The sequence below is a fragment of the Pelophylax lessonae genome (genome assembly GCF_965119305.1).
Source record: "Pelophylax lessonae genome assembly, chromosome: 3".
NCBI lineage: Eukaryota > Metazoa > Chordata > Amphibia > Anura > Ranidae > Pelophylax > Pelophylax lessonae.
Window position 1 is genome coordinate 618,087,378 of NC_138770.1, and position 25,417 is coordinate 618,112,794.

Here is a 25,417-nt window from a genome sequence, read left to right on the forward strand (position 1 = left end):
AAGCAATGACAGTATATATATTTATATATATATATATATATATATATATATATATATATATATATATATATGTAGTGCTTTACATTCTCTAATGCTTGCAAAATTCTCAAGTTTATTTATTAAAAAAATATTTTAAGAGCAGATAATTATTAATGCATTCTTACTGAGTTACTTTGTATAATAATAGTTTTGTTGGGTGAATTCCATTGTGTTATGAATCTTTGACATCCAGGAGAATATCTTTCCTATGTTCCTAAAAGCCCGTACAGACGATCAGAAAATCATACAAAAAATACTGCTTTTGAAGCAATCGTACGATAATCTGATCGTTAGTACACAGTTTTAATTCAAAATTTTCGAAGGGACAAACACGAAAATTTTCCTTGTACGATGCCAGATTGCACTATTTTTGTTTAATCAGTAAATTTTTTTTTCCGAAAATACAATACATTAAATCACTTCCAAAATTGTATTCTATCATACGAGAATTTTTGTACTTTAGTAACTTCTTCATTTTTGATATGGAGACTAGCATGCAAAAAAAGGGACGATCATTCATCTGATAATCTCACCGTGTATACTAGGCCTAAGCATACCAGCTTGGACACAGCATTTTATCACAAAAACATTACATACGATTCTTGAAAGTGTTCTGCACAAAAACTGTTACTGTAAGAAAGCAGTATTTCAATTATTATACAGGATATATATGGCGGCAACAGTTTGTTTAGTGCTTTAACCACTTCTGGACAGGAAGATTTTCCCCCTTAAAGTCCAGGACATTTTCTGGGATTCGGCACTGCGCTACTTTAACGGACAATTGCGCAACCGTGCAACACTGTACCCAAATAAAGTAAATGTTCTTTTTTTCCCACAAATAGCGCTTTCTTTTGGTGGTATTTGATCACCTGTGCGATTTTTATTGTTTGCGCTATAAACAAAAAAGTGCGACAATTCTGAAAAAAAAATAAGCAATTTTCACATTCTGCTATATAACATTCCCACCTAAAAAAATTTAAAAATCAAATCAAATTTTTTCATCTTTTTAGGTCAATCTGTATTCTGCTACATATTTTTGGTAAAAAAAAATCCCAATAAGTGTATTTGTATTGGTTTGCACAAAAGGTATCGCACCTACAAACTACGGGAAAGATTTATGTCATTTTTATTAATATTTTTTACTAGTAATGGCTGCGATCAGCAATTTTTAGCAGAACTACGACATTGCGGTGGACAGATCGGACCCCTAACTGACATTTTTTACACTTTTGGGGGGACCAGTGACATTACTACAGTAATCAGTGCTAAAAAAAATATGCACTGTTACTGTAATAATGACACTGGCAAGGAAGGAGTTAACCCAGGGGTGATCAAAGGGTTGTGTGAGCCTAGGGGAGTGTTTTCTAACTGTATGGGGGATGGACTTGTGGAATCAACTTAGGGACCTGTGATCCTAAATAGAAGGATCACAGGCTCTCTGTGTTCATTCCAGAGAGAACAACGGTCTGCTGTGTTTACAACAGCAGACCGTCGTTCTCTCTCAGCGGGGAGAGATCTTGGGTGCCCGGCGGAAATCACGGCTGCCAGTCCTGTGGATCGGCTTCCCCGCTTCGCTCCCGCGAACCAATGTATCCATACATCAGTTCGCACAGCCGAGCCAGCCTGCCGCAGTATATCTGCAGTCGGCAGATATGCTTAAAAAATAATGAGAGGCAGTACAGTTCCAACATAATTCAATACAAGAGGGTTCACAGGGCCCTGCTCATGAGAGTTCTTAATTTTTTGCCAGTTTTATAAAGCATAGAGGCTGCAGAATTAAATGGAAATTAATTGATACTAATATTTAAAGATATACTGTATATATATATATATATATATATATATATGTATATATATATATGTATATATCTATATATATCTATATCTATATATATATATATATATATATATATATATATATAGATAGATATATGTATATATATATATATATATATATATAGATATATATGTATATGTATATATATATATATATATATATATATATATATATATATATATATATATATATATATATATATATATATATATATATATACATCTATACATATATATATATACATACATCTATAGATATATATATATATATATATATATATATATATATATATACAGTATAGTCAGTAGACATCAGAACTTTTACCTGTCAGGGTAATAGTGTGTCCACTCAATGGGGAGGATAACTCATGTTCCACATCCTAGCTACAAGAATCCAAAATCTCTGTTTAGTGATTAGTGATATAAAGTAACAGCTGCCTTTGGATATATGTATATATATATATATATATATATATATATATATATATATATATATAAGAACACTGACTGAGCATAGACAGCTTCATAGGCTAGTTGTCCTGGAGGGGTCAGGGGGGACAAAGCTGACCCATAGTAACAAGGAAACAGAAAAGTGACGGCAGAAAAAAAGGTGTTTTTTTGTTTAATTTTTATACATGTTTTAGTATTTTTCGGGGGGTTAGTTTGTTTTTGTTTTTTTTTATGTTAATCATCTTCTTGAAGGAGACCATGGTTCTTGTGTCAGAAAAGATGTGAAAGACTTACACCCAAAATCCAGCAAAGATTCGTACAGCTTCATCTTCTAGGATCACAAAGATTGCTTTATAAATAAATTATAATAATTCTAAAGTGTTTTACCTGATAAGCAAACTCCAGTTGTACAGCTAAACAGATAATTAAAATACAAATATGAAAGTTATCTTACCAGCCAATATTTTAGCAACATGAAGCACTGACAGGTCCTTCCTGACCTCCCTTCAGATTGCACTGCAATTAAACAATGCAGCCTGGTTCAGATACAGTATAATTAAACAATCAAGGAGCAGAAGCACACTGATGAGGTCATCCTTGGGCTCTCACTTCTCTGCTAACTCACTGCTGGGAGGGAGGTGCTGAGCTACAGGTAAAAAGTGAAAGTAAAACTGAGATTCATTGGCTGCCAATTTTGAGGATGAATTACTCCACAAATGGTTGCAGCAACAGAGGTTAGTAAGGGATTGATTTAAAATGTATTTACTGCTTGTTAAATTGGGAGTAAGCTCCCATGTATGATTTTTATCTATAGGTAATTAATTAATATAGGTAATAAGGCTTACCTATAGGTAGTGTAAATATCTCCTAAATGTGCACCGTTTAGGAGATATGTACTTTAGATGCAGCCGGTGACGTCACTGGTGCATGCGCTCTAAAGGAACAGCATACCTGTGCCGTTCCTTCAGAGCCATGCTATAAACAATGACTACCACGCACATGTGCGGGGTGACGTCATCGCCGGTTCGGCCAATCAGATAGCCGAAGTCCACGAACCCGGGAAGAAGATCAGGTGAAGATAGAAGCGCCTTCAGCAGTGACAGCGCACTCATTTTAGGTAAGTCTTTGCGATGCATACTAGCACATTATGACTTAAACTGCCCGGGGCCCTTTTTTCTTTGGATGAGGATTATTATCACTTTAGGAATATATAAATATTTGAATGTGCATAGTCTAGGCATAGTTCTATTTTAAGATACTCATAAACACAACAAATCGGGTAAATTAAGTTGATTTAGAACAAATCTGCCAATTACTGGGTTGGTTATGGCCCGACTCTGACAATTAGTGCCAGTTCACATATATGTGATGTCAGACATCGCATGTGTTTTTCAATGCACTGCTCTGCAAATCACATGCAATGTCTGTTTGTTGCGAATTCAGCCATACTGATTGTATGGCTGAATTTGCATCGCATTTAGACCAAAGTCACGCAGGACCCTTTTTTTGGTATGCACAAGAATCAGATCGCATGGGAGTTCACACCTATATGATCCAATTCATGTCTGAATTGACAGTTTGCACTGTGATATGCAAACTGATCTGGGGTTGTCGTTAACTTTGTATTGACACTCCCAGCAGTTCGCATATGGCAGTGTAAACTGCCTGCGAGTCGATTGTGATGCGGGAACCCGCAGTGGATTCGCAGGGTTCCTGCGACACATATGTGTGAACCGGCACTCAGGGCTGACTTTTATTTGGTGAGATATTGAATTGTTGGGACTGAATTGGTGATAAAAGTTGAGGAACATAGGGATTGCTTTACTAATACTAGAGAGTGCAAAATATGTTGCAGCTGCGTCATAGAAGTCAATCAGCTTCTAACTTCATCTTGTTCATTTAAAATGATTGTAAAATTTTGTGTGTTTTTTTTTTTTAAATAACAAATATGTTATACTTACCTCCTCTGTGCAATGGTTTTGTACAGAGCAGCAGGGATCCTCCTCTTCTAGGGTCCCTCTTTGCTGCTCCTGGCCCCTCCCTCCTGTTGAGAGCCCCCACAGCAAGCAGCTTGCTATTGGGGGCATCTGAGCCAAGCTGAAGCTCTGTGTGTCCATTAAGACACAGAGCTGCCTTTCTGCCCCACCCCCTTTCTCTCCTGATTGGCTAACCGGCTTTGATTGACAGCAGCGTGAGCCAAAAGCGCCGCTGCTGTGTCTCAGCCAATTAGGAGGGATATTCCAGATGGCTGAGGGACTCGTGGACATCGCTGGATAGAGATGTGGCTCACATCTGACCAGCCTTTACCCTATGTAGCTAAATCTGTCCTGCATCATTGTCTCAGCCTGCCTGTAGATGAACTGCTTTGCTTCCATTGCCCCAAAATGCATTAGTAAAGGAAAAGTGGGGATTTGAGTAGTTGCTTTGGACAGCACATACAGTATTATTTCTTCGGACATATTGATAAAAAAAAACACCCATTTTATTGATCAGCAATCAAATGTTTTCTGTGCCTTCTTTTCATGTACCTTTGTGCTCTTTTTTAGGAAATCTGTAATGAATTACACAATGGTTCATCCGAAACCCACAAGTTGACATCTTCTCAAATGACTCATGAGGTCAAAACATAAAAAAAGGATTTTTTCTATCGGTTGCATGAAAAAATCATAATGTATTCTTTTCTGTTGCTTAGAAAAATTTGTACTTTGCTTCACATTTTTGAAGCGTTACATTTTGGATGCCACATAAATGTTGCCTTAGTGAGGGCACAAGGTCTCTTTCCAAAACTGGAAAATTTGGCAGCATTTAAGCCCATCTTCACAGAGCCATCCAACGCCACATGCGGCTTTCCGCAGAGAAGTGTTTTTTGTCGAAGTGAATCAAACCAGCAAAGCCTGCAGACTTGCATCCAGCGATTTTGCATTCAAGATTGCCCTTATAGATCCTACACTCCAAGTTATCATCATCTTCTTGAAGGAGATCCTGGTTCTTGTGTCAGAAAAGATGTGAAAGACTTACACCCAAAATCCAGCAAAGATTCGTACAGCTTTATCTTCTATGATCACAAAGATTGCTTTATAACAAGAACAATGGCAAAAATAGGAAGTTCATTTACGCTGACTGCGTGGCTGAAACCTGAGCAAGCCAGTGAAATGTAAGTACGAAAGCATCTGTTACCTTCTCCTGCATGCAAAATCAGCAGCCCAGGGTCATCTGCCTTGAAAACAAAAATTCAAGAATGGAAAAAACTACAAGTACAATTTTTTCAGTCCTAAGTTAATTCAACTTGGATCTTGTTATCAACTTCACTTAAACTTTAAAAGTTTAATAGATATTAGAACAATGAGAAGGGATATTTTGTAGAATATGATGTAATGTGTTTTTTTTTTTCCAATTGGAAAGAAGCCTAAAACCAGGTTATAGGACATGTGTTAATTATTTAGTTCCTTGTTAACTTAGCTATAAACTTGAATTAATGAGGATGTGACAAGGCGGTGGAAATCACTTAGATAATGTTGGACTGTAAAAATGTACAGGAATTTAAGATTTTGACAAGTTGTTACTAACCTATTCCGGCCAACCTGGCGCATATATGCAGCCTTATGTAAACACGTTTCTGTGATGAGAAAGCATGCCCTGCTCACGCCGGGCGCAGTCACTGGTCAGTAGTGATCAACTGATATCGGTTTTTCATTGCCGATACCGATATTTTGGCCAATGCATATCGGTATCGGCCGATATTGGCCGATATTTTTGTACATTTACATTTTTTTATTTTTTACAGGTACTTTTGTGGAGGGATCTGGGGGTCTAAAAGACCCCAAACTCTCTGCACTTAAAAGCATTCAAAACGCCATGTTTGGCTGTTTTGGATGCTGTCATTTTTTTTAATCTGGCGCCAGACAGTACCCTGGACGTGATGTCACTCATGACCTCACTTTCGGGTTTTTGCATGGAGACCCGATCAGAGCCGAATGCAGCTTTGTTCAGATCTTCGGCGGCTGTGCAGGCTGGTTGCCCGGGTCTCTTGGTGGGACAGTAGACCCGGGTGAGCAGCAGAAGGCAGCGGGAGGGAGGGGGCATCCCCTCCCGCTCCTTGTAATGACAGCTGAGTGGCTTCTCAGCCACATTGGTTGTCATTACAAGAAAGCAGACCGTCGGCTATGGACACCAGTACCGGGGTGATGCCTCTAGCTGCAGGCATCACTCCGGTACCTGCACTTTCCCGAAATTTAGGCAATATCGGTAACCTCCGGGGCCGATTCTGATATATCGGGAAAAGTGAATATCGGCCCTCAATATATCGACCTTGCCAATAATCGGTCGATCCCTACTGGTCAGCACTGGAAAGCTGCCGATGCATACTTGCTATCAGGGCTTTCCGATCATGTGACCGATGTGACAGCCAATCACAGTGGTCAGATGACATGAATGCCCGCCTCCGCCTACCGCCATTTTTAAAGCTCCTAAAGGGAGGCAGTGACAGGAAGGGCTTAAAGCTGAACTTTACCTATTTTTGAAGTGAACTGTATGTACAGCCAAATTTGTCCTCTGGATCTTATTAGGAAAAAATTTCCCCCACCTTCTGTTCCATAGACACAACAGGAAGTGAGGTGAAATCTCTCACAGATAAGGGGATTTTTGTCTTAGTGCTTGCTCACATGTGAGGTTTGGTGTGGTATAATCCTGAGGTTGAGCCATGGTTTTTATGGTCCCCCCCCCAATCATTCCCCCTTTAGCTGCAAATACAGCAGCCAGAGATATACACAGGCTCTGACCACAATGCTTTGCTGCTGCATCAGAAATTATACCCCCTGTCGCTAGCTTTTGGCAGGTGCTACCACTCACCGATAGTGAGCCATTCATGTGAATGGGGCCCCTCCACAACTGCATACAATGCATGCAGTTGTGACACACTACTGCGGGGTCCAAGAGGTTAAAGCAGGCAGTGAGGTGGCAGTACAGCGACTCCTCAACGCTTGCCAGATGCTGTAAAGAGCTCTTAAGAGCAATACAAACTTCTTCAAATGATCTTCAAAGACCAAATCACATGTGAACAAGGTCACTAGAACAAGTGTCCCCATTGGAAGATTTACCCTTACCTCTTGTTCCAGGAGCAGCTCTAAAATTTGGGATTTCCCATGACATCGTTCACCAGGAGTTGGGATTTAAGCAAACAGTAAGAGAACGACTCCTGAAAATAAATCTTTGCCATCATATGAGAATGATAAATTATAAATGAGCAATTTCAAGGAGTACTAATCATGTGCAACATTAGTCTTGGTTATATTTTTTAAATCAATGTAACGCTTAAATTTTTCTTTTTTTTTAACAATTTCATAAATTTGAATGCAATATACCTATTATGAGAATTATTCTCATAATTTAACAATTCTTTAAAAATGTTGTAAACAGGAAGCTTTTCTTTTTTTTTATAAATTTTATAAGTCAAGAAAAAAAAATTATCTTCAATTTGTCATTCTTCCTGTGTGTCCTCATAAATGGCTTTCTTGCAATAATTAGCTGCTTATTCACATATACCAAGAGAATATTTTATGTCCTAATTGGCGAAATAATGAAAACCGATTTTGTCTCTAAAATCACACTCCCAACAGAGAGCCAGCCCTGGAATTCCTTTGAATAGATCCACATGGTGTTAAGATATAATGTGCAATCATTTCTTTGAATTTCCACAGCTCACCTGAGGCAACTCTTAAAAATAGCTGGCGTCGTTAGATACACAATGCATGAAATCTTGAAGGAATTTCAGCCTATGGCACCAAATTAGGATGAATAGTCTTACTCGGCTTTGTTTAGCGAGGAAAGTTCAATAACTAATGAGGGAGTATTTTGAAGATGAATACTAGACAATGAGGCCATAGCATCTCTTATCATCATTCCCCTCTTTTTACTCAGAGCTTAAGAGCTTGTTGTGTTGCCGCTCCTTACTTCAAATAATGAAAAAAGGATATCGTGTAACGGGCACCTAAACTACGGTGGCCTAAAGGTATGAATGAGTGTGGCGGTAACGACGACAGGGAATCTGCCATCTGTGAAATTTAAATAGAATAAATGGAGAAGATAAATGGTATATCTGAACTTAATTTCCCCTGGTTTCCTTATCCCAGAGCTGTAGTACTTAACTCTCTTTCTCGATGTCTAGATGCCATTGCTAGTTAAATTCTCACTACTGGCAATCTTTTTTTTTTTTGTGCCACAAGTCATACATTTTATGGTTCATATATTTCAGTTTTATTTGAATGTTTTTTCTGGGTTTATAAAGTTTAAAATATGCAGAGTGTATGATTTACTTTACTGGAAATAAGTGCTAGCATACAGTAATGGTGTTTACGCTGTGTGGTCATATTGATCCAATTGGCAAGCTCATAAGGATTAGGTGGGACTAAAAGAGTTTCAAAGATATTTGTAACCAGTGTTTTATAGACAATATCCAAAAATACTAAAATACCCAGCCTACTTCTTTTTAAAATATGTGTTGCTAATCAGTTGTTAATTAATTTGAATTTTATATAGTAACCAAAAGATATGAAATTTTGTTCAGGCAGTCTTGTAATGTAGGTCCTCCTGCATGATAACCCAGCCAGGTCAGTGACTTTATTTGCCTCTACTGCAGTTAAAGGAGCCCTGTCCCTTTAACAACAAGAGATGCTGACAGGTATAGCTCATATAGAGCCTAGGTTTGCCATATAGTGTTATTAAGTTTATCCACCTCATCCCTACTTTTACGATTCCTATTGTCCTGTTAAGCAGACCATAATGATGGGCCAATAGAAATGTATGGACAGCAGGAGGGAGTTTTTACATTACCAGAAGGTGCAAAGCTTTGCCCAATTAAAGCAGCCCCACATTCAAACTGAGAATTGGAACCAAAAGGTGTACTGTATGTATCCCATCTAAAATGTGTGAGGAGAAATCCGAAGATGAAGAAGTCCCGTATCGGCACTCTTATTTTACCACCTCTGTAAATAAATGTATTCTATTGTGCGTGCCAAACCCCATTTCATTATTCTCCTTTTCATGGGCCGTTTCCTAGACGGGAGCAGCCGGGTCTCATGGGTCTCCAAAAACTGGTCTTTGCTGTCAGCTGTGGTCCCATCTGCTTTCCCATTGCAGGGCACAGAATTTATGTAGCAGTTGGCTGAATGAGTTGGGGGACCAGGCATAAGACAATTCCAAAAGAGGTGGATGCTTGGTCACTTGCAACAACAAGCCGTAGCTTGGAAACCTCAAGGAAAAGCGCAGAGGGCATCCGGGCTTGGGAAGTGCAGAGGGCCTCCAGGCTTGGGAAGCACAGGGGACCTCCAGGCTTGGGAAGCATAGGGGGCCCCCCGGGCTTGGGAAGCGCAGGGGACCTCCAGGCTTGGGAAGCATAGGGGGCCCCCCGGGCTTGGGAAGCGCAGGGGGCCCCCGAGCTTGGGAAGCCCAGGGGCCCGTGGGCTTGGGAAGCGCAGGGGGCCTCATGCTTGGGAAGCGCAGGGGGGGCTCGGGGCTTGGGAAGTGCCAAGGGCCTCCAGGCTTGGGAAGCACTGAGGGCCTCCGGGCTTGGGAAGGGCCGGGGGCCTCCAGGCTTCGGAAGCGCCGAGGGCCTCCAGGCTTGGGAAGCCCAGAGGGCCTCCAGGCTTGGGAAGCTGTTGTCCAAAGGGCCCTGGTATTTAACACTCCTTGAAATACATTAGATACTGAGGGATATTCAAGAAAATAAAGATTTGCTATGCTATCAGCACGACAAGTTTTTTTTTTTTTTTTTTTACAGGCAACATCTTTTAGTTAATTTTTGTTTTCTGGAGACAGCTGTTTTTAAATTCTTGTGTTGAACAGTTTAGTATTACTTAAGGAGATCTCTTGGACTCTTGGCTTTCTTCTTGACAGATATACTGGGGCGGGGATTCCATTTGACAGTTGGACACATAGTAATCTGCCATTTTTTAAAGATAACCTCAGGAGACCCTCCCAAATGCTCACAATGCATGAAAAACAAGTAAGCTATCAACTATTTCAGCCATTCTGTGAGAGAAGAAAGAGCAGTGTGCTTGTTGATAGCTGTCTTATTTTTTGTGTTTTCACTATGGATCCCATTATGAGCATGTGTGAGGAAATGCTTCTGATTTTGCTGTTGTTCAGGCTCTGAATACGTAGAAAATTGCGTGAGAGGACCAGAGTTCGTTGCTACTGGACTCATCCATTGATGCAGGCAACAGCATGTGGTGAAATTTGTGTGTTTTTAACATTTTTCATTTCAATAGATTTTTATTGGGTTTTCAGTGCATAAGTATACAAGTTAACAAAACATTACATGTAAGCCAAACAACAGGAATACTACGTAAGGAAGTGCCAGTAATAGGTGGAACAATACACAACTCAGTGAAAATGCATCGTACTCAGAAAAGGCACAGGGTCAAATTCTATACAGGACTAGCCACACATCCCTCTTATCTCTCATATGTGGCCAGAAAGGGACACGTCGGCATGGGCAAAGTCTAACGCGGACTTATCTGCATGACCGTGCACCGGGCAGTTGGTCATGAATGTCAAACATGCAAGTAGTCAACTTCCCTGGGGTATACTGACTTAGAACTGTCAGTAACAAAGAGGGGGTAGGGGTAAGAAGTCACAGTCATGAAATCTTGTCTTGTCAGAGATTTTAGCATGGAGTACCATTAACATTTTTATATGTTCAAAAAGTATCAGAAATGTTTTCCCCATTAAAAACGTTTATAAACACAAATGCCCATAAACGCAGGTTGGATTGAGCGCCGGTTCACACTGGCGCGACGCTACTTTCAGGGGCGACCTCCGAGATCGCGGTGCGAGCAGCGCGCCGCGACCTCGGAGCGGCCGCCACAGACTTCATAACATTGAAGTCTATGGCGGTCGCCTCCTGGTCGCCCCAAAGAAGCTCCGGACCCTTTTTCTAGGTCAGAGCGACTTGTGTCGCTCCTATTAGAACGGGTCCGTAGCTTCCCTATGGGAGGCGACCTGCGGCGACCTGTGAGGCGACCAGGTCGCCTCACAGGTCGCCCTAGTGTGAACCGGGGCTTAAAATCCCGATAAACTACAGTCCTGAACGCAATTTTTTTGCTTTTAAAAAAATGCCAGTAACCTTACCTGCCTCTAAACTTTTAAAACATGTACACATAAGATAACACTGAGGAGGGGGCTTCCAAAAATAAAAAGCCCCAACTGCTCCTAAACTTTGGTTTAGCAGCTGCAGTGTGCATGAGGCCTAACTGATAACAGTCAGCAGAGGCAGAAAGCACAGGAAGGCACAAGATTTCTAGCAGGATCAACATGTTTTTTTTGTACTTATCAAAAAAAAAAAAATATTATTTCATTATTATATTTTAGAGACCAAGAAGGAGCAAATAGGCTAAGGTTTTTGTTAGGGTTTACAAACACTTTAAGAAAATTCAGTTTCCTAGCGCCGACCTAAAATTATTCAAGCACAAGGGAGAAAAACAACAGATAAACACTCAATTATATTATGAAATGGATACCAAATACATATTTGTCACAAAGTATTGCCTAGAAGAGCCTAGAAAAGTAAAGCATTATAGTAATAATATCCTATCTTCCCATGATGACTGTAGAGAGCTTTAGAGTCGTGAAGGTTTATGCTGCACTTTATTTTCTGGTCTATGTTGTCTGGAAGATGATTTTGATCTTTTTTTTTATATTTACTTCTGAAGGTGTGTGATAGAAAAGTCCGCTGATGGGCAGATTGTGTTCAAACTCACAATCTCGGAGAGAGAAACCGTGTTTTATTATCGCACTGTAAATGGTTTGCAGCCGCCTATAAAAGTAATGACACAAGGGAGATTTTCTGTGAAGAGATGGATTCATCTTAGTGTGCAGGTGGGTAAAAATACATAACATTTGGTTAAACACAAAAAGCTTTTCAAAATAACGTGTGAAAGATAAGCTCTAGAGATCTAACTGTAGCATCCATGGTGTGCATTCTTCTTTGCGCCTGTGTGTATCTGATGAAAGTCATATTTCTATATCCCCGTGCCATTCCATCAATAACTGTTTGTCTTGTAGTGTTCTTTTCTGTATTGTTAGCTTAATAAGTGTTTGTCTTGTACAATTGGACACAGGAACATCTTATTAATTATGTATATAATCAAATGCTTGTACATACTCTGTCACTTAAGGATGAGACATTTTTAAATTTGGGCCTTGGGACTAGACTCAGTTCCACCCATCTGCTGCCCTTCAACCCAGTTTGAATGCTAGAAAGAGCTCTCTGATACCTATCCGGAACATCTGCAATGTGGGGGGTTACATGAGCTCTGCTAAAGGCAGCATCTAAGGTAAGACAAGGTTACATAGACAGAGCTTTGGATTGGATTGGATTGGAGGACAGAGGTGGGTGGCCATTTGGACTGGACTGGTAAAGGTATCCTCAAGTAGCCATCATGTAAACACATAATTTGCCTAGTAAGGGTTCTTTATGTTGGAGCAGTCATAACATTTAGCCATGTCCATTGGTTCCCTCACCGGCTGGCCACCACTTTTGTTGGTGGGCTTCATTCTCAGACTGCTGCTCCTTTTGCCAATGTAGTCTGCTGAATGGTTGGAAATTTAGCTTGCTGAATAGCTGGAAATATGCCCAGTTACCAGAATATCTTTGTTTCCATTTGGATTTCTTTGTGCAATATCATTGGTGGAATTATGTTTTATGACATGCTGATTTAAATAGATAGTGTAAAGTAATATATTGCATCTTACATAAATACAAAGGGATTGAGTGCAATTCCATCATAGTCCAAAGTGTAAAATACAGTATATTATATTTCCAGTTGGAGTGAAAGGCTTTTGGACAGGAGGTTTAATTATGTTTTTTTTGTACAAATATTAAAAAATATGTGGGACCATGTCTTAAATATGTTGTGATGTACAATATATGTTGTTTGTAGAGTCTGCTATACAGGTCCTTTTTGTTTTAAAATAATTGATGTAGCTTGTACAAATTGGGCATATGCCCTCATTATTTTAAACACTGCTCCCCTTGATGTATTAAAGAGTATCAACAACTTTTGTTGAAAAAAAAAACATTCCCCTCTGGGTGATCTATGTACATTGCAAGGATTTTGACAAACTTTGTTGCAAATTCCTACCCTTTGTTATTCTGGAGAAATCACTGTGTGTTTGTCTGTGTTCATATGGAAAATGAATCTGTATGCAAGGGGTTTCAAAATTATCAACCAGTTGCTGCACCTGCAGGGCACTAATGAGGAAAATTGCAGGGTCTGCATTCCTTTAGACATGATTTCCTATTGGGAGTATCTCACCAAAAATTGCATTTTTGTTGCAGGGGATGCCTGAAATCTGACTTGTATCTTAGTACAGACTTCTGGGAAAATCAGTGAGCCAATCACACAAGCAGGAAATTATGTTTCTGGGAGGCGTTCTGTACACATTCTGTGTACAGAACACCTCCAGGAAGCCACATACATTTCGTTTTACATAAAATTGCAGAGCTGCAGATTGAAAAGGAAAGGTCATTTTTAATACCATTCAATTTTTATATGACTTGAGTCGGAATTGTATACACTATATTATTATTTTTTTATTTGCTATTTTTCCCCCCACGAAAGTGAAGTTACCCTCTAAATTACATTTGAATATTTGGGCCTTCAAACTCTGTTAGCTGCTTTACTTTGCTATGAAGATCACATATCCAAGTGCTAATTTTACACCTCTTTTTAGCAGACACATCATTTCTTTATGATGTGTAAAATTCGGCACTTAAATTTGTGATCTTTCATAGCAATATAAATATATATACAGTCATGTGGAATAGTTAGACATTATTACCTTTTTCAACATATTTGAACATGCAAACATTACATCTTGATTCAAATAGTGCCTACAGATAAAGCTAATATACTTGAAAAAATTACGCATAATATTGACATGGTGTATATATTTTCATGATCTAAAGTAACAAAAACCCGAATGTATAATTTTGATAAAGTAAGTACAGCCCAACATTTAACACCACTTCGAATTTATGAAATTAGAATTTGGTTTTACAGATTAGGTGCCAGTGATTATAACATTTTTGGAGAGTATACAGGTGGAACCTATATTCAGACATCTAGGATCAGTTGTATTGAAATGGGCGATAAGTGATGGTGCCAATTTTTCAAAAATGCACAAAGAAAAATGCAAAAACAAAAAAAAAAAATGTGCAGCTGCCCCCTTTAACCACTTCCCACCCAAGGATGTACCCACACGTTCTGGAGTTTCAGTGGTTATACCAGGATGTGGCCTGCACCTACAGGCATCATCCCGGTATAAATTTTTTTCAGCCTGCAATTCTGTAGAAGGCAGAAGAGATCTGAGTGACTAAAATTGCGCACGCCCGTGCAGCGACAGCATACTACATACATTTTTAAAAGTCTTTAAAAGCCTTTACAGGTTGCCACTTTAGAGTTACAGAGGAGATCTACAGCAATAAATACTGCCCTCGATCTGACGTTTGTGGTGATACCTCACATGCATGCCTCAATTGCTGTTTACATATGACACCAGACCGATGCTTGCGTTCCCCTTTGCGTTCAAACACGGGGGGGACAGGGGTGCTTGAATTTTTCTTTATTATTTATTTTACTTTTTTCTTTTATTTTGACACCTTCCCTTTCACTTTTTTTTTATTGTTATCATAGGGAATTTAAATATCCCCTGTGATAACAATAAGTAGTGACAGGTACTCTTTTTTCAAAAAATTGGAGTCCATTAGACTCTATATCTCTCCTCTGCCTTTAAAGCATCTAACCACACCCAAGATTGGTGTGATAAGATGCTTTTCCAATTTCCCAATGGTGCTGTTTACAGTGCCTTGCGAAAGTATTTGGCCCCCTTGAACTTTGCGACCTTTTGCCACATTTCAGACTTCAATCATAAAGATATAAAACTGTAATTTTTTGTGAAGAATCAACAACAAGTGGGACACAATCATGAAGCCGGATTTGGATACAAAAAGATTTCCCAAGCTTTAAACATCCCAAGGAGCACTGTGCAAGCCATAATGTTGAAATGGAAGGAGTATCAGACCACTGCAAATCTACGAAGAACTGGCCGTCCCTCTAAACTTTCAGCTCATACAAGGAGAAGACTGATCAGAGATGCAGCCAAGAGGCCCATGATCACTCTGGATGAACTGCAGAGATCTACAGCTGAGGTGGGAGACTCTGTCCATAGGACAACAATCAGTCGTATACTGCACAAATCTGGCCTTTATGGAAGAGTGGCAAGAAAAAAGCCATTTCTTAAAGATATCCATAAAAAGAGACATACCCCAAGCAACTTACAGCTGTAATGGCAGCAAAAGGTGGCGCTACAAAGTATTAACTTAAGGGGGCTGAATACTTTTGCACGCCCAATTTTTCAGTTTTTTATTTGTTAAAAAGGTTTGAAATATCCAATAAATCTCATTCCACTTCATGATTGTGTCCCACTTGTTGTTGATTCTTCACAACAAATTACAGTTTTATATCTTTATGTTTGAAGCCTGAAATGTGGCAAAAGGTCGCAAAGTTCAAGGGGGCTGAATACTTTCGCAAGGCACTGTTTATCTGGCGAAACCGAAGTCAATAAATACTCGTAGCTTCTGGTTTCTTGGGCCATAGAGATGATTGGAGTCATTCTGGTCTCCCATCAGCTCTATGGTCAGCTGACCGAACCACCAGCTGCATTCTCGGGTTACCTGGTGGGACAGGAGAGCCCGAGAAAACTGTGGAAGGTGGCGGGAGGGGGGTATTCCCCTCCCACTGCTTGTAAAAGCAGTCTAGCAGCTAATTATCTGCTAGGATTGCTTTTACAAGAAAGCTAACCACTGGTTGTAAAAAACAATACCAAGATAATGCCTAAATCTGCAGGCATCATCCTGATATGACCACTCAAAGACCAGCAACATACCAGTATGTTGCTGGTCCATGTTGAGCATATATTGTAAGGTTCTTTATTTTCATGCAGCCTGTGGGCTGAATGAAAAAAGAGAACCTAACAGATTCCTCCATTCACATCGATCGATGTGGATGAAAAAAATCTCTGCCAGAAAGTGTGTGGTATGCCCACCATCAGACCTCCCAGCATACACCCACTTCTAAAGATGGGCATACATATAATGTTCTTTTTTTTTCCTTCAGCCCATGGGCTGAAGGAAAAAAAAAGAACCTAGCATGTCACGCTTTAAAATTGCCTCTGCCCATGGAATGGTGGCAAACTTAAAATTCTCCACAGGTGACGCTTTAACCAGTTGCTGACCACCCGCCGCAGCTTTACTGTGGCAAGGTGGTTCGGCTGCGCAATATTCTGATTCGGTTCAGAAATGATCAGTCATCTGGTCCAGACTAATGATTTTTGGCCTGGACCTGGTGATCGGTTCTGGCCAATTGCAGAACATCCTGTGCCTGTGTAATGTAAACACAGGCACAGGAAATTATGAAATCTTCTCTCCTGGAGCCCTTTTCAGTTCCAGCGTGACAGAAGTGAACATTAACTGTGAGTCCACAAGCACTACACTGACACCAGTACACATGGGCATGCAGTTAACCCTTTCACTCCCTGTCACTGTGTACACTATATACAGTATACAGAAAATTTACTGATCCCTGTATTAGTGTCACTTGTGACTTCAGTTAGGGTGAGATACAGTTAGTGGTAGATAGAGGCAGTCCTGCCATACATCCCCTAATAGAGATTTAACCCCCTGATCACCCCCAGTTAACCTCTTCATTGCCCTGTCACAGTTCACTATTATAGTACACGGATATTTTTTCTGATCATTGTATTAGTGTCACATGTGACATCAGTTAGCGTTAACATTATACAAAACAACTTTTGTATACTATACACAAAAATGCCGTGTGGTATAGGCCCTTACCCCTGTAAGAGACTAGCAAAAAAGGCTAAAGGCTAAACTTTTGTATACTATTTATTGACTTATTTTCTCACTAGTGCACTTTATTAGTATTCATTGCCATTGTTGATTTTTGTATTATTTATTATTGGATGATTTTGGATATTTTGGATATTCTAGATTTTGTCACTAGTGCACTTTACTATTTTATATATTGCAATGGAATGATTTTTAATTACTTATATTTTAATTGTGATAATTTTGTACACGCCTAGTAGCGCTGTTTTAGATTATTTTACAAGTGTTTAGGTAACCTTGCTACAGTTGAAGTCAGAGTACATGAATCCACTGTATATATATCTATATCATATATATGTATATTTACTGGATCGCAGTAAATAATTTTATTGTTTGTGATTGTTTTTGTATTACTTAGATAAGACAAAGTTAGAAAAAAAATGCAGGCTTCTTCAATTCCCCCTTTTATTCAGTTATAAAATCCAAACTTTGCTGTCAATAATCTATTACTTCCACCTACAGAGTAACTTAACTGAAATTTCACAGTGGGGCAAAATACATTTATTTCTCTCGGGGAGCAGACATGGCCCTAGGGATTAATGTAGAGATTACTGTCCACATTTAAATGTGCCAATTCCATTGAGCATCCTTTATCCTTTTTATATTAACTGTGTATGGTTTCTTATGGTCTCTGGGACTGAAAAATAAAAAGAACTTTGACTCAACAGCAGGATACAAATATGATCTTTAGTTGAACAACCAGCAGCTTTGAAAAAGCATTATGTAATGCATATTCCTTTAAAAGAGAATCTGGTTGATTTATGAATGTTATCTTTGAAAATAGTTTTTTTGGTATTATGGGCAGTAATGTCACAGGGAACATTTTCACCAGAGTTCCCTGGGCACTTAAAACCATGCCAATGGCTGGAATTTCCTCAGTGCACAAACCTAGGGATAAGTGCTCCTCTTTCCTCTGATTTTTCCACCACTGCACAGGACACAGCAGAACACCTTCAGAAGTACATCGCTAGAATCTAAAAGGTAAATATTGGTTGAAAATAGACTAATTAAAGTATCTCTATTTGGTTTTTGATTTTTCATACTCGCTTGCATTGGGAACTGGTTTGAGGTCCTAAAAGACCCCTAAAAACCAATAAACCATAGAGGGGGTAGCCTCCAACTTCCCCACCCACTGGGAGCAGATAGGACACCCTTGCTGGTACCTCCTCCTAGGCGTCAGGATTTGCTGAGAAGCCCAATGCATGTCAGTATCAAGCACCAGTGCCTTGGGAGCAGTATGCCTATTTTATGGGGGAAACCCCTCTGATAGCACCCACTAATGCTAAAGTGCATAGCATCAACATAATGGGGGGGGGGGGGGAGGTGCACACTCACTCCTCGCTGTACTGCTATGGGAATACCAACATTTATGACTTTCATGCCATGCTAGTTAGTTTTTTTTACAATTGTCAGTTAAACACTTAGTCTTAGTGCTACAACTACATAAACACAGTTCCAGCACTATGGAAAGCTTTTTTTCTTCAGTTGCTTCCTGGTTTCTGGCCTAGGCCAAAGTTATGTCATACATTCCTGGAATTTTCATGGCATTTTTTTCTTTCATCTGAAGGAGCGGAAGAGGGGTTTCTTTCTCAGCTAAACACACCCTTCTGTCTGCATGCCTGAGCTAAGGGCAGATGGATTGCAGGAAGTAAATGCTACACGAACCATCTGCCCTCACTCAAGATTGCTGCAGCTAGAAATGCTAAGGGGTTATTTTTCAAAGCGATTTCTCAACAAAATAAAGCATGGAGACATGAAAGGATGGGTAAGTTTGCTTCCAATATTAAAATTTTTTATCAAATAGAGTTTTCAATTTGTGGTGCTCAGAAACCGTTCCACTCTAACATCTGAATTTGTCTTTATAATTGCATTTGTAGTCTCCTGCACAGCAGGGTTAGGACTAGAAGAGAGAACACCAACGGTATGACCAGTCAGGTTCTGTTGACAGCAAAATGCTGTTAGTAAAGTGCAAGCATTCTTGGGGGACTAAATTTGATATCTAAGTTCCTATTTGTTCTCCAAGGCATCACCTTTCACTCAAGTTTTATTTTACCATAAAAAAAAATAAAAAAAAAATAAAAAAAAATGATTGTTGCCTAACTTTCTGCCAATTACAATTTGAGGGTGAACTTGATATTGATAGGCCTGGGGCTAAAGAAAGTATTAGCATGATCTATGGGGAAAAGATACAGTAGGTAGGTAGATAGACAGAGAGACAGACAGAGAGACAGACAGACAGAGAGACAGACAGATAAAGAGACAGACAGACAGAGAGACAGAAAGAGAGACAGACAGAGAGACTGACAGAGAGACAGACAGACAGACAGACAGAGAGACAGACAGAGAGACAGAGAGACAGACAGACAGAGAGACAGACAGAGAGACAGACAGAGAGACAGAGAGACAGACAGACAGAGAGACAGACAGGCAGACAGAGAGACAGACAGGCAGACAGAGAGACAGACAGGCAGACAGACAGACAGGCAGACAGACAGACGTGTAATTATAAAATTACTGACATTAAAACGCTCTTTAGTTGTGCCCTTTGGATGTGTCTGGTACTTCCAAAGGGTGAAGAAGTTAAACAAGCTTACAGCTTCAGCAGCAGCCATGAGCTTGTTTCTGATTCAGCCGCCATAGGGCTTTTCTGTTAAAGTGATCTTGGTGGCTGTGTAAACGCACAATCCTATTTACCAGAATTCCTGCTGCCGCACCTCCTCCTTCCGGTGCTCCCCCTCATTGGTTCCTGGATTGTTCTGCCCCCTCCGGGAGCCTGGGAACACAACAGTGATGGTTAGGATGATGATCGGGAGGACACTTCAGAGCTTTCCAAATCCAGGGTAAGCAGCTGATTGAGAACAGTCCTGCACTCCACTGGCTGAAATATCGGTTACAATAATGTTTTGCCATTTTGCGGACGCACATAGTTTTGAGGCCTGATATATTTGGTATCTATTTACTCGACACAATCTCATTTTTTATCTTGTGCAAGAAAAGAATCAGGGATTATGTGTGCACTACAATTTATTTCAGTGTATTTTTTTTTCTGAAAATATACATTTAATAAACAGTTGGTAAAACATGTGCAACATAAAAAAAAAAAGAATCTACTATGTTTTTATTATACAGGGCCTCTGCTTTCAGAAAATATATAATATTCTAGGAGTTTAAATACTTTCCTAGCCAGGGGAAGTGGTTATTTAGTCCTAATGAGACATGAACTCCAGACAGGTATACATAACATGTATATAATGCTCTTATGTAATTTTTAAAAATGATTAACTGTATTTTGAGGAGCAGCTAGTGTGAGTACCTACATTTGTATTTAGATTAATTTGCTGTAATACCTTTTACAGCAGCACTGAGATCGGAGGTGGGAGGGACAATCATTCTTTGCTGCAGTATACTGTACATGTGCTGACAGTAAGTAAATATGCTGACAGGAGGAGAGAGCAGAATGAGCATAGTCAATTAAAACAACCCCGGAAAGCAGCCGTTGTCTACTGCAGTGCACAAAGGAAGTGAGAACAGAATGAGCAAATTAATGTTCTTAAATATATCCCAAATAGTGCAGAAATATTGAACAAATAAATGATATCATATACTGGAACTAATATTCCAAAACCAACATCATGGTGCAAAATAGAAATAAATGAAAAAACAAAACAAGTAGAAAAGTCCCAAGTGTCTGTGTAATCTTGCAACCATATTCACTGCTCAAAAAAATAGTATGCCATCAAGTCAATTAAACGCCTGGGATATTGATCTGATCAGTTAAGTAGCAGAGGGGGTTGTTATTCAGTTTTAGCTGCTTTGGTGTTAAAAAAATTAACAACAGGGGCACTAGTTGGGCAACAATGAGACAACATCCAAAACAGAATGTTTTTCAGGTGGAGGCCACTGAAATTTTTTTCCCTACTGGTCTTTTCTGACTGTTTTTCTTTAGTTTTGCATTTGGCTAGGGTCAGTGTCACTACTGGTAGCTTGAGGTGATACCTTGAACCTATAGAGATTGCACAGGCATTCCAAGTCCTCCAGGATGGCAAATCAATACGTGCCATTGCCAGAAGGTGACCTAAAGCCACGACCACCAGGTTACACCTCAGTCCGTTCAGGAGCTCAGTAATGCCCTGGTCCAGATCTGGGAGGAAATACCCCAGGACACCATCTATCATATCAAAAGGAGCATGTCCCGATGTTGTCAGGCATGCATACACGCACTTTGGGGCCATACAAATGTCTGAGTACCATTTTGAGTTGCTGCAATGAAATTTTAGCAAACTGAACTAGCCTGCTGCATCATTTTTTCACTGTAATTATCGGGGTGTCTTTGATTTCAGTCCTCTGTAGGGTGATAATTTTCATTTCCATTAAACGATGTGACATCCTTTCGTTCCTAACACATTACCCAGTCCATATCAGTATAGATATCCAGCATGATATTTTTCCCCATTTTCAAAGTGTTCCTTTCGTTTTTTGAGCAGTGTATATTCGTGATATTGTGTTTATTCAATGACAATAATGCCTGATATTTCCAACTCCTTGCTGTGTTTATATGCTCTAACCTTGAATTTTGACTCAGTATTAGGTCTCATAGGTTTGCCCCATAAAGTGGGGTCTCCTGTGTCATGGCTGTTACACCTTTCTCCACTTTGCTGATGTTCTCAATCCATCCTCAGTAATCCCACAATGAATATGTTTGATTCACTCAAAAAATAATATAAAATGTAGTGCTTTCTGTATAAAAAAAATAATAATTTTTTATTTAAAATGTATTATACTCAACCTATTTTGTGCACTAACACTGGTTAACATCAGTATCCAGGCATATAATATTGAAAAAAACCCAAGCCATTCCGAGATGCTCGGGGTGGGGTGTTATCAGGGGCGGACTGGGCCAGGGGGAAGGGAGGCATTTTCCCCCCCCAGGCCACTCTAATTCCTGTAAAAAAGGCTGCTGTGCCGCCAGCTGGAACTGCGCGTGTGCAGTTCCGGACCTGGCCGAGTCTACTGTTCGGCCGGTGTCAGAAGGGAGCAGGAACGCTCGTGCTGCGAGTTGCTAAGTGTCCTGTGACAGGGTGGTTGGCTGCACCAGTCACAGGGCTGAGTGTCTCTGTGTTCCATACACTGCACAGCCCCCTCCAGAAAAGCTCTGCCTCCTCCCGCTCCTTTCTCAATATGCCCGCCCACACTGCGGGAAGCTCGTGTGTCTGTCTGTAAAGAGGATTGTGTAAGCGGGAAGGTTTGAATTGAGCAGCCACGTCCTAAGCCTGAAGCCATGCATTCCCTTTTCAAGTAAGTGAGCTGTGACCAGCCTCTCCTCCTCCTCCCTTCCTGCTCTCTCCCAAATTCCTCTTCCTTCCCCTATTTCCTTATCTCCAGCTAAGGAGTTCTGTTTCAGCAGCCTGTGCAGTATCTGCTCCTATGTAGTGCAATTTGGCTGCAGTGCTGGTGTCCCTGCTGTCTTCCTGCATGTTACCCCCAGTCCCATAGACTTCTATTAGGCTGTACATTTAACCGCTTGCTTACCAGCTGCCGCAGTTTTACTCTATTATTATGCGAAACTACGTACCTGTTTGTCATTTCGTGTAATAGACAGCAGGGGCATGTGCCGATTGGCCAGAGCGGAAGCCAATCAGCAGGTACAGGTGACGCAAAGTCCACCGGAAACCCGCAATTGCTCCCCATGGAGACAGAACGGCGGTCTGCCTATGTAAACAAGGCAGTACGCCATTCTGTCAGTAATGAACACCGGTATTCTTGTGTTCCTGCTATTTAGGAACACAGGTCTCTGTGTTCATCTAGTGAGTTCATCCCCCACACAGTTAGAAAGCACTCCCTAGGGACACACTTAACCCTTTGATTGCCCCTGGTGTTAACCCCTTCCCTGCCAGTGTAATTATTACAGTAACAGTGCATATTTTTACAAAAGTGACAAAAGTGTCAAAAATGTCAGTTAGGGGTCCGATCTGTCAGCCGCAATGTCACAGTCCCGCTAAAAATTGAAGATCACCGCCATTACTAGTAAAAAAATACTAAAATAAATAAAAATGACAAATCATTCCCCTAGTTTGTAGATGTGATAACTGTTGCATAAACTAATCAATATACACTTATTGGGATTGTTTTTAACAAAAATATGTAGCAGAATACAAATTGGCCTAAAATGATGAAAAAATTTGATTTTTTAAAAATTTTTTTCTGGGAATGTTTTACAGCAGAAAGTAAAAATTATTGTTTTTTTTTTTTTCAGAATGGTTGTTCTTTTTTGTGAGTTTATAGCGCAAAAAAAAAAAAAAAAAAAAACCCAGCAGAGGTGATCAAATACCACCAAATGAAAGCTCTATTTGTGGGGAAAAAAAGGACATAAACTTTTTTTTGGGTACTGCGCCGCACGACCACGCAATTGTCAGGTAAAATAGCGCAGTGCCGTATCGCAAAAAATGGCCTGGACATTAAGGGGGTAAAACTGTCCTTAAGTGGTTAAAATTAACAAAAAGAGCTGCAACTTTGATGCACTTCATAAAAAGAACAACAGGAAAAACGCACAACCTAAAATAAGTCTATGGGACTGCAGCTAAGGAAAACTGTGAGTACACCAGCACTGCAGCCAAACTACAGCGCACCGTGTGAACCCAAAGGATTGTATGCATTTGCAGCAGGCACTGCCACTCTACTAAAAAGATCCATGCTCAGGTCACTTTTCAGAGGCATTTGACAGGCAGTGAGGAGGGGATATCACATTTCCTCACTGCCTGTTTTAACCTCCTAAATGTTAACCTCCCCAGGCAATGACATGGTTCACGTACAACTCCACCTTATTTCCATAATTTTCTGTAGGTATTACATGTGCTCTTGCCTTATATTTTGCACATATAATACATAAAGAAAGTTTTGGATATAAGGTGGAGTTCAAAGTGATATTCTACACCTAAGTGGAGCACATACAGTAACAGAAGATTTGGGGATTTTGTTAAAGGGGTTGTAAAGGTTTGAATTGTTTTTAATAAAAAAATAACAAACATGTTATACTTACCTGCTCCCGTAATAGTTTTGCACAGAACAGCCCAGATCGTCCTCTTCTGGGGTGCTCCACCGGCGCTGCTTCATCGGGTGCCACCATGGAGAGACGCTTTTCATGGGGGCACATCGTGCAGGCGCGCTCCCAAGTCCCACTGCTGCATCCATTGACACAGACAGTGGGACTCGGCCCTGCTCCCCGCTCCCATGTCACTGGATTTGATTGACAGCAGCAGGAGCCAATGGTTTCCGCTGCTATCAATCTATCCAAAGAGGACAGAGACAGCGGCTGGATCCACTGGGCTCGTGCACATCACTGGATTGGCTCAGCTAAGAAAAAGGAGGGGCTCTGGGGGCAACTGCAGCAAAAAAGGGTTTTCACCTTATTGAATAGAATGTGTAAGGCAGCTGGTCCGACAGAAGCTGACTTTTTGGCTGGCCTCTGTCAGACGAGCATGCTGCAAAACCAGAAGCCAACAAGCTCCCGATCAGCGCTCTCCTCCAATGGCTGAGAGCACTGACCGGAGTGATCTGGCGGGGGGGGCAGTCCTCCTGTTGGAACACAAAGGAACAGCAGGGGAGATCACTGTACTAACATTGGATAGTTAGTACAGCGGCTGACCGGAGCTGACAGATTTTTTTTGTTCAATTTGCTGGGTTGAAGGAAAAAAAACTAGTGGTGTGTACCAGGCTTTATTATGTTGATGCAGGAATCAAACAATTTTCTTGGGGAAAGGTCTCTCCCTCTCCCTGCAGGCAGTGTGGAGCAGTCTCTCCCTGCGGGCAGTGTGGAGCGGTGTCTCCCTGCGGGCAGTGTGGAGCGGTGTCTCCCTGCGGGCAGTGTGGATCAGTGTCTCCCTGCGGGCAGTGTGGAGCAGTGTCTCCCTGTGGGCAGTGTGGAGCGGTGTCTCTCTCTGTGCGGGCAGTGTGGAGTGGTGTCTCTTTCTCACTCTCTGTGCGGGCAGTGTGGAGCGGTGTCTCTCTCTGTGCGGGCAGTGTGGTGCGGTGTCTCTCTCTGTGCGGGCAGTGTGGAGCGGTGTCTCTCTCTGTGCGGGCAGTGTGGTGCGGTGTCTTGTTCTCTGTGCGGGCAGTGTGGAGCAGTGTCTC

At 40.6% G+C, this 25,417-nt stretch overlaps 1 protein-coding gene across 1 annotated transcript in view; it reads left to right on the plus strand.

The window, feature by feature from the left end:
- USH2A (usherin) overlaps positions 1-25,417 on the plus strand; it is a gene marked incomplete at its 5' end in the record, with an annotated part of 1,334,617 nt that overhangs the window by 59,942 nt on the left and 1,249,258 nt on the right. The window contains 2 exons of the mRNA XM_082250984.1: positions 5,018-5,479; positions 12,033-12,198. Of these exons, the coding sequence (XP_082107110.1) occupies positions 5,018-5,479; positions 12,033-12,198 (628 nt within the window). The remainder of the gene's footprint in view (positions 1-5,017; positions 5,480-12,032; positions 12,199-25,417) is intronic.